This window comes from Zea mays, chromosome 10, assembly GCF_902167145.1.
Source record: "Zea mays cultivar B73 chromosome 10, Zm-B73-REFERENCE-NAM-5.0, whole genome shotgun sequence".
In the NCBI taxonomy this organism is placed as follows: domain Eukaryota; kingdom Viridiplantae; phylum Streptophyta; class Magnoliopsida; order Poales; family Poaceae; genus Zea; species Zea mays.
This window is the reverse complement of record NC_050105.1, coordinates 33,580,005-33,589,082: the sequence shown is the minus strand read 5'-3', so window position 1 is coordinate 33,589,082 and position 9,078 is coordinate 33,580,005. Positions and strand designations below refer to the sequence as shown.

The following is a 9,078-nucleotide window of genomic DNA, read 5'->3' as shown; positions in this document are numbered from 1 at the left end:
CTTGTGTGGTTCCAGATACCTCGGTAAAAATATCGGCATCATCAACGAGAGTTTGCATCTCTACCTTGCTCTTTACCTTCCGCATTTATATTAAGTATTTAAGTTTCAATCTTGTCTTTATAGTTAGATTATTTAGGATTGAAACTTAGCCAATGAGGTAGAGATAGCAACACTTAGACAAAACCTAATTTGCGCATTCCAGATTTTTTATTTACATAGGTTTTGCTCTAGGGATCTATTTGTGGTCGAGTTTAGAGAAAGTTTTTAGAAGTCCTAATTCACCCCCTCTTAGGCGTCACCGTTTCTTTCAGGGGAGTTTTTGGCTTTTGATCAATACTAGTCTTGAAATATGTTTTGATTTGCTAAAACAAAGTGTTTTTTGACATAGAAGTAAGAAAATGAATTTGTATTGCAAAAATAAACCAAGTGGTGGCAAAACTGATCCAAATATGCCAAATCCTATGATAATCCAATTGGTTTTAATCTGATTTCAATTTGCACATGTTGGCTCATATTTGACTATGTTATTACCTCTTTAAGTTGCTTTTGATGGGTTTGCATAAATCACCAAAAAGGGGGAGATTGAAAGGGAAATGTGCCCTTGGACCATTTCTAAAGTGTTTTGGTGATTAAGTGCCCAACACGTCACCTTGATCTAGCATGCCTACTATGAGTATGAGCACATTGCAAACCCTATTGAAATGGAGAATCAAAGTATGAATCTAGCACTAAGTCAATTGTTTTAGTTACTAACTATGCTCATCTATGTGCTAGGAATCTCTCCAAGTTGAGACAAATTCAAGCAAAGAAGTTTGGCTAATATTAGCCTTGGGCCAACCTAGGTGCACCGGACTATCTGGTGCCTAGGCTATCAGCTGGCCGAACAGGCCACTCTCGGGAAATTGGCTAGGCGCACTGGCTATAATTCATCGGATAGTCCGTTGTGCACCGGACTGTCCGGTGAGCTAGGCGGCCATCAGCTCTCACTAGCGCCAACGGTCAGCGTGAAATCAACGGTGGACACATGGTAGCACCAGACTTTCTGGTGCACCACCGGACTTTTTGGTGTGCCGGACAGTCGAAGGATGCAACAGATAACTCAATGGTCGATGTGGCTGATAAGGAAGGAAATAGCGCAATGTTCACTGTCCGGGGTGCACGTGACAATCCAGTGCACCTGCAGACAGAAGGCAACTAGGGCCTTCCAAACAAAGAAGAAACGACTCCTTTGGCCCTTGTGGCTATAAAAGGACCCCTAGGCGAATTGAACAGTTACCCAAGTATACTAAGAGAATTGAGCGTTTTCTTGAGAGAAACTCTGTCGTTTTGATTCTTGCGATCTCTCCTTTGCTTGTGTGCGTGGTGTTGCTGCTCTTATACTCTTGTGTGTGTTTCTACTCCCTTCTTACTCTTGTTTTTTGATTGAGATTATTCGTGTAAGGCATGAGAGACTCCAACTTGTGGAGATTCCTCACAAAGGGATTTGATATAAGGAAGAACAACATGGTACTCAAGTTTGATCTTTGGATCACTTGAGAGGGGTTGAATGCAACCCTTGACTGAGGGAGGTCACCACAACACAGTGTAGGCATTGGCCGAACCACGGGATGAAATCACTGTGTCACTTGTACATTTTCTTTATTGCGATTGTTGTCTTCCAAGAGTTCTCATATTTCACTTGCATTGTTGTTCCTAAGTTTAATACACATATGCAAGGAACAATCAAGTGAAGAGTTCTCTTCTCCTCTTCACCTCTACTCATAACAACTTGGTTTTAGTTTTCACTAACACTCTTCATAAACCAAGTTTGTCTTGTTTAGAGTTGATTTTGCAGGATCCCCTATTCACCCCCTCTAGGTGCTCTCTAGATTCTCAGCTGGGTATTAATCGATTCAGATCGTCGTTACTTCTTGGACATGAAGGCTTGGTCACTGCCTACACCGTAGTTGACAAGTAAACGCAGGATTTGATAAAAGACAGCTAGTGTAGGTCAAGTGATTGATCGAGATTAGGAAAAATCTAGATTCAAGGAACTACTTAACTTGACAAGTAAATTTTTTTTGTAAGGACCCACTTTAGTAAGATTTGTGCAAATTAAGTCATTGGTTTTGCTAAGCCTTACTCCTAAAGGCCAGCATATCCTTGAAAGTCTTTTTCTTTAATCGGGTAAAACTGTGAAAGTACACTCTGTACTCAGGGTTTTCGAATCCATATTATTGTAGGTGAAGAGCCTACGAAGTTTTGCTGCTTCTGTACCAAGGTTGTCCCCAAGAAGGAGGATGAAAATTAAGTATGAGCTTATGGAAGGTGTCTACCTTCCAGTGATGTAATAAGTAGAAGCACTCAGACCCTTATATTTTAATAAGCACTCTCTCTCTCTATTGTTACTTTAACATATCAATGTAAATTAAGTTATTGTAACTCTTTCCGCTTTTACTCTGATGAAGTGTAATGTATGTGAAATGAAATATGCGCTCTCGGGTGATGTTGAGGAAGATACAAGAACCATGCCCTGTCAAGCTGTTGGGTGCATCTGCATGGCTGTCTAAAGTCCTTGGGACGAGGACAGGTGTAGATGGGCCTAATATCTTTGGAGATTCCATCACAGCTGGTATCGAAGCGGTGCCCATTTCTTAGGACATTACTTATTATTTCAAATGGTTTTAAACTACTTACCTCAAAATATTTTTTCATTCTTACCTTGATCCATTCTTGTAGCAACTTACCTTCTAGGAAGTTGGATGGAAGAGTGCATACTAATAGGCTATATTAAAGAAGTATGGGCTCAACAAGCAGTTGATTCCCATGATCGTAGGATCATGCATGCATCATGTTTAAATCATACTAAGTATCTTTGACCCTAGTTGTAGTGAAATGGCACGCACAAAGACCACACTCCGGAAAGAAACTGGACCTCAGGGTGTGCCTCGTCATCAGTTGGCTCCTCGCCATGAAGGGAGCAGCAGTGGGAGTAACGATCCCATAGGAGACTTGGAGGCTAGAGTCGAGTGTATAACTGCAGAACTGTGACATGGAGGCAGGGAGCGAGCATGTGGTAGCCACCACATCGCTGAGCTGTCAGGAGAAGTGGAACACCTACAACGGGAGTTGGTCGAGTGTGATGAGGCTATAGATTGGGCTCTGAACTCACGATTCGTAGCATGGGATTGTGAGACAATCGCTCGAGCCCATGTGGAAGAGCTGAGTCTGGCTCTGAAAAATCTGTAAGTGTACAATAACATTCTGCACGAAGAAGTGCATGTGTTGTATGACTAGCTGTATCCATACATACCACAAGAAGTCACCGAGATGGGTGCAGGCGCAGCTAAAGCCAGTGGAGGAGGACCTTATGGAGCGTTGGATATCTTTAGAGTTCATTCTTCTATGAATATCGTGGAAGATCCCTCTGCTAAAGTTGGTGGTAGATTTGGAGCGACAAAAGATGCCGAGGACAAGAGTAGTATAATAATAACATGATAACGTGATAGTGTATCACTAATAGACTGGAACGGAGTCTAACCAACTCGGCTAGACTTGCTGTTTGAATGAAACATAAAAGTTGGTTTGGTTCGAGCTGGTTCAGATTTTTAAATCTCTCTAAGCCAAGTCTAAGCGAGACCGAGTTTTTTTTCAGCGTTTGGTACCCTCTGCCCCTGAGGCCGGATCCTCCCATCTAGCTTTCCTTTTTAAACGCACGCCACGACGCCGATCGGCCCCCACCCACGACGATCTTCGAATTCTCCTCCTCTTTTCCTTCCTCTTCTGCAGCGCCAGCGCCAGCGCCGACCGAACCCAACGCCAACGGCACGGCAAGCCAAGCGAAGCGGAGCAAGGGTTTGCTCGCCCCACACCCGTCCCGCGGCCGAGGTGAGCTCTCGCGATCCTACCGAATCTGTTGCGTGTACCGGCCTACCTGGGTGGGAATCGGCTGGGGGTTGTGTTGAAATGAATCCTTGGGGAACGGGCGGGGAATGCGGGATCCCGTGCGTGCGCGGATCCAGGCCCTGCCGCCGAGCTGCTTAGCGACCGCGTTGGCTCGCTGTTTCTGTTAGGATTCGGTTCGGTTTGTGTTGCCGTGTTCCTATTCTGTTGGTCGACCGATGATGATTCCGTGCAATCCGATGCTGGATTCCTACGCTGCAATCGGAGGAAAGAATTGATTTCCGTCTGGGAGGTTCGTCTTCGGAGGCTGGATTTGTTCCTGGTTTGAGGCGTGAGCCCTGGGGGAATGTGATGAATCGGAAGGGCTTGCTTTCCATTTAAACATGCCTTTCTTTCGTCTCCAGATCAGGAGAAATAGTCGATCCCCGTGGTTGCGTAGGGTGCCGCTACCGCAGCATGCACTGCAGCTCTAGTCTAGGATGGTACTTCTGTTTGCCAGCGGTGCGATATTCTTGCGATAGCCTGACAAACTGGCGACTCACGGGTCGTTGTTCTTGCTGTTGCTGCAGGCTCTGCTTCTCATCGTGACAAGCCTGGCGAACTGCCATGGACCTGGTGGGATCCTTGCTCCTGAGCATGGCACGTCTGCTTGACCCATCCGGTCTCCACTTCGTGGGCTGGCTCGTCACCGCGGGCTCCATTGGTCTTGCCGCACTCATCTACGCTCTCCTCAGGCTGCAGCGTGAGGCGGCGTTGTACTGGACCAAGGCGACCAGGGAGAAGCGTGCCGCATGGAGGAGATTGCGGTGCCCTAGCTCCTGCCACTCGTGGTCTGAGGACTACTTCCACGGTGGCCAGCCATCGACATGCTGCGTTTGCCTGTCGTCCCTTGGCTCCACGCAGGGCGTCGACATGGTTCACCGCTGCTCTGTTTGCGGCGTGGCTGCACACTCAAACTGCTCTCCCCGTGCAGAGAAGGATTGCAAGTGCGTTGCACAGGCTGGCGCTTCGCCCTTGCTGCATCACTGGTCTGAGAGGTGGGTGGAGCTGGATGACAACCCGGAGATATCCTCCTCCTGTTACTACTGTGATGAGCCGTGCGGTGTGCCTTTCCTTGGAGTCTCTCCTATATGGCGTTGCCTGTGGTGCCAGCGGCAGATCCATGTTGATTGCCATGCAAAACTGTTGAAGGAAACCGGAAACACTTGTGATCTTGGCCTTCTCAGGAGGCTTATAGTTCCTCCCCAATCAGTGAAAGAAATTGGTCAAGGTTCAGGAATTAGTGGAATGCTGAACTCAATCAAGGACGGGTTTGCCAATTCAACAGTTGGGAACCGTAGGAGGTCACGCAACAAGAAGCGCATGAATAACCATCCTGGTGGCAAGATAAATTCCATTCCCACAAAATTCTCAGTCATTGATTCAGTGCTTGAAGGATTTGCTAGATTGAAGGGCCTGGATGGGAAGTATGCACTAGCAAAGCCTTTATCTCAACATTCTGTAAAGCAAACATATCGATCTGTTATTCCTAATGGACGAGTCAGAAAGTATGAACTTGTTGATTTGCCACAAGATTCAAGACCACTGCTGGTATTCATCAATGGCAAGAGTGGAGGTCGAAATGGACCTTCTCTTAGAAGAAGGCTGAACATGTTGTTGAATCCAATACAGGTAATCAATGTTGCTACCTAGTTAGAAAAAAATAGAAAATCCATTCCTATCAGCTGCTGAGTCAAATCCTCTGAAATATTTTGAACAATAGTTTAGCTTAGGTCATTCTAGAATTGTAGATGTACAGATGTAATCCAATTGTTCTACCTGATATAAGTACTGAACGACCTGTCACCATTTAGCACTATTCTGCTGTAGTAATCGTGCTTTATGTTTTCTCTTTTGTATGCACTTGCATTTCTTTTGTATGCACTTGCATTTTATTATAGGCACTGAAATCTATCCATACGTGTTGTAGTTAAAATATGGTTACTTAATTCGTTTATTGGCACTCCTGATTGCAACTGATTTAATACTCTTAGCTTGACCTGAAAATTACAACCCTTGTTTCAGATATTTGAGCTAAGTGCTTCTCAGGCACCTGAAGTTGGATTACAACTATTCCACAATGTGAAACACTTCAGAATCCTTGTTTGTGGTGGGGATGGAACTGTAGCATGGGTTCTTGATGCTATTGAAAAGCAGAACTACGAATCTCCTCCCCCTGTCGCCATTCTTCCTCTCGGAACTGGAAATGACCTATCACGTGTTATGCGCTGGGGAGGGGGTTTATCTTCTGTTGAACGACAAGGAGGCATATATGCACTTTTAAATGATGTTGACCATGCAGCTGTTACAGTGCTTGATCGCTGGAATGTAACCATCAAAGAGAAGAATGGAACAGAAGGTGAATGCACCAAGCAAATAAAATTTATGACTAATTATTTAGGTAAGTTTTCTCATTTAAACTTCCAACTTACTCAACAGTTTGGTTATTTTTAATTGAAACACATTGCTTCAGTTGTAAATCGTAATGTGCTAAAAATATACTATTTGTTTTGGTCTGTAGGTATTGGATGTGATGCAAAGGTTGCTTATGACTTCCACACCACTAGGGAGGAAAAACCAGATAAATTTTGCAGTCAGGTAGGGATGTATTTTTTATTTTATTTTACAGTTTACGCTAGGACGCTGTAATTTCCTAACATTTATGTAGGAAATCAACAGTTTCTTTTTTAATTATTGGAAACCTACTGAGAAATCGTGATGATATACTACCTTCTTTTCTTAATGCTTACTATGTACATGTAGTATGTACATTGGCAGAAACTTAAATGCATTACTTTTATGCATACAGTTTGTCAACAAGCTTATATATGCTAGAGAGGGTGCAAAGGATATGATGGATAGGTCATGTTCTGATTTACCGTGGCATGTTAGCCTTGAGGTTGATGGGAAAAACATTGAAATTCCGGAGGTAGCCTTCTTTGCATCCTTTGTCTGTCACAACTTTGTGATTTATCTTTGGAGGATTTTTTCTTATCTTGTATTCTCATCAGGATGCAGAAGGTGTGATTGTAATGAATATCCCTAGCTACATGGGTGGTGTGGATCTGTGGCAAAACGACAATGACCATAATGATGATTTCAGATTGCAATCAATCCATGACAAAATACTTGAGGTGGTTTGTATATCCGGGACATGGCATCTAGGCAAACTGCAGGTAGAGATAGTCTGCTTCCTATAAACCTTTTAGTTAGCGTTGTCCATTTTCAAATCTGGTGCCGTTCCTTCTGATATGTAGTGATGAAGCTGAGGTAGCATCTTACAATCATTTTTCTGTGGTTGATAGGTCGGACTTTCAAGGGCACACCGGTTAGCCCAAGGAAAAGTTATAAGATTACACCTCCACAGTTCATTCCCTGTGCAGGTTGATGGTGAACCATGGATCCAGCCACCTGGGTGCCTTGAGATATCTCATCGTGGACAGGTAATTTGTCTCTCTATGTACAACAGATCTGCAAGGTAGAATTTACATGTGCTTCCGATGTAATGGAATAAACGTTGTTAGTGTGACATTAAATCATCTAGTGTTTTTTTTAACTTGGTTGGTTAATCAGAATATGATTGAGGTAGAAACTGGACAACGGACCAAAAGATTTGTCAATTCCAGCACCCTGCTTTCTACACTTAAGTAGACTAAATATTTAATAAAACAGCCTAATGGACTGTCCTAATGTTGTGCAGATGTTCATGCTAAGGAGGACATCTGAAGAGCCTACTGGACATGCTGCCGCAATCATGAGTGAGGTGCTCGTGAATGCAGAGTGCAATGGTGTGATTGACGCCTCTCAGAAGAGATTGCTTCTCCACGAGATAGCACTCCGTTTATCCTCCTGAGACTATCCAGTCCAGCAACCCTCACCTCACAAGGCTAACTCATTCTGTACCCTTTGATGCCAAACCTATCGTCTCTGTTGAGAAATCCCTTTGCACAGACGTAAACTGCTATGGTAGAGTTGGTGTATACAATACAAAGAGATAGAAGGTGTATACAATACGAGGAAATAGAAGTTTCCTTTTGTATTTGGCTGTACCTTTTGAGATAGGTCATCTACTTCTTTGTGGCTGGTTTCATCAGAACAGCTGTTGAAGAATTTTGTAGCGCAGAGCCACTATAACCGCAACTAGGGCTCAATGAAATGTAACTAGAGTGGATGTGAATGTTTTGTTTGCAAAGATATTGATGCAACTGTTATCACACTTCATGAGAAGACCTGAATTTCGCTAAGGGGCCATTTTGATCCTTTTATTTTGAAGGAATTGGAATTTACTTCAAAGAGTAGGTTATTTAGTTTGTAATTTGACATTCAATCACTTTCCAGATTTTATATATAAGTCTATCTCAAATTTATAGAATGAAGGGTGAATTGATTGTATGTATCACTAGTCTTTGTTTGTGCTCTGTAACTTACCAGGTCTATGTAACGGCTGGTTCTCACAACTAGTCGTTGGTGGCACACCGATGGCGCATCAGACCGGTCTGGAGCACCAGTCGAAAGCCTACAAAGCAAAGATTAGTTTTGATTGGTGGGGTATTTATAGGTTCTCACAACTAGTCATTGGTGGCACACCAGTGGCGCATCGGACCGGTCTGGAGCACCAGCCGAAAGCCTACAAAGCAAAGATTAGTTTTGATTGGTGGGGATATTTATACTCCATCCACCAGCCACATTCATTGTCGCGCACCGGATGTTGTGAGAAAGATTCTTATGCCCTGTTTGGAAATGTAGTTTTCTCATACTACAGTATTTCAATACTATAGTATGCAGTATGCTATGACACAAAACTGTAGTTTTAGCAAAACCAAAGTAAAATTAAAGTATTTCTTCATACATAGCACTGTTCGGTAGTACGGTTTTTGGCTTATATAAATAAGGAAGACAAGTTCAAATTCAAATAGCTACAACTTATGACGGGCTGCATCATCGGCAAGACAAGTTCAAATTCAAATCAGTCTGTTGTAACCATCTGAGTATCAAAGTTCACAAAGCTGAAGAATTAGCAATTAGCATTCACATGCTTCTATATATGGAACTCGCTGAAGAATTAGCAATTAGCATTCAAATGCTTCTATGTATAGAACTCTGAGTACGTAGAAATCTACTTAGTTGCATTCACTAATCAGATTTCTATTTAGAAAT

General features: G+C 43.3%; 1 protein-coding gene across 1 annotated transcript; it reads left to right on the top strand.

The window, feature by feature from the left end:
• Positions 1–3,735: 3,735 nt before the first annotated feature.
• LOC100383024 (Diacylglycerol kinase 2) lies at positions 3,736–8,291 on the top strand. The gene is made up of 8 exons (NM_001175703.1): positions 3,736–3,867; positions 4,452–5,553; positions 5,947–6,322; positions 6,443–6,519; positions 6,731–6,850; positions 6,933–7,097; positions 7,227–7,364; positions 7,622–8,291. Exons 2-8 carry the CDS (start codon positions 4,489–4,491, stop codon positions 7,772–7,774), a joined length of 2,094 nt encoding a protein of 697 aa, NP_001169174.1. The 5' UTR covers positions 3,736–3,867; positions 4,452–4,488; the 3' UTR covers positions 7,775–8,291.
• The last annotated feature ends 787 nt before the right edge of the window (positions 8,292–9,078 follow it).

Coding starts and splice junctions, on each gene's coding strand:
- LOC100383024 (NM_001175703.1), top strand. CDS start 4,489: ATGGACCTGGTGGGATCCTTGCTCCTGAGCATGGCACGTCTGCTTGAC. Junction 5,554..5,946: donor TGTTGTTGAATCCAATACAG/GTAATCAATGTT, acceptor CCCTTGTTTCAG/ATATTTGAGCTAAGTGCTTC. Junction 6,851..6,932: donor AAAACATTGAAATTCCGGAG/GTAGCCTTCTTT, acceptor TATTCTCATCAG/GATGCAGAAGGTGTGATTGT.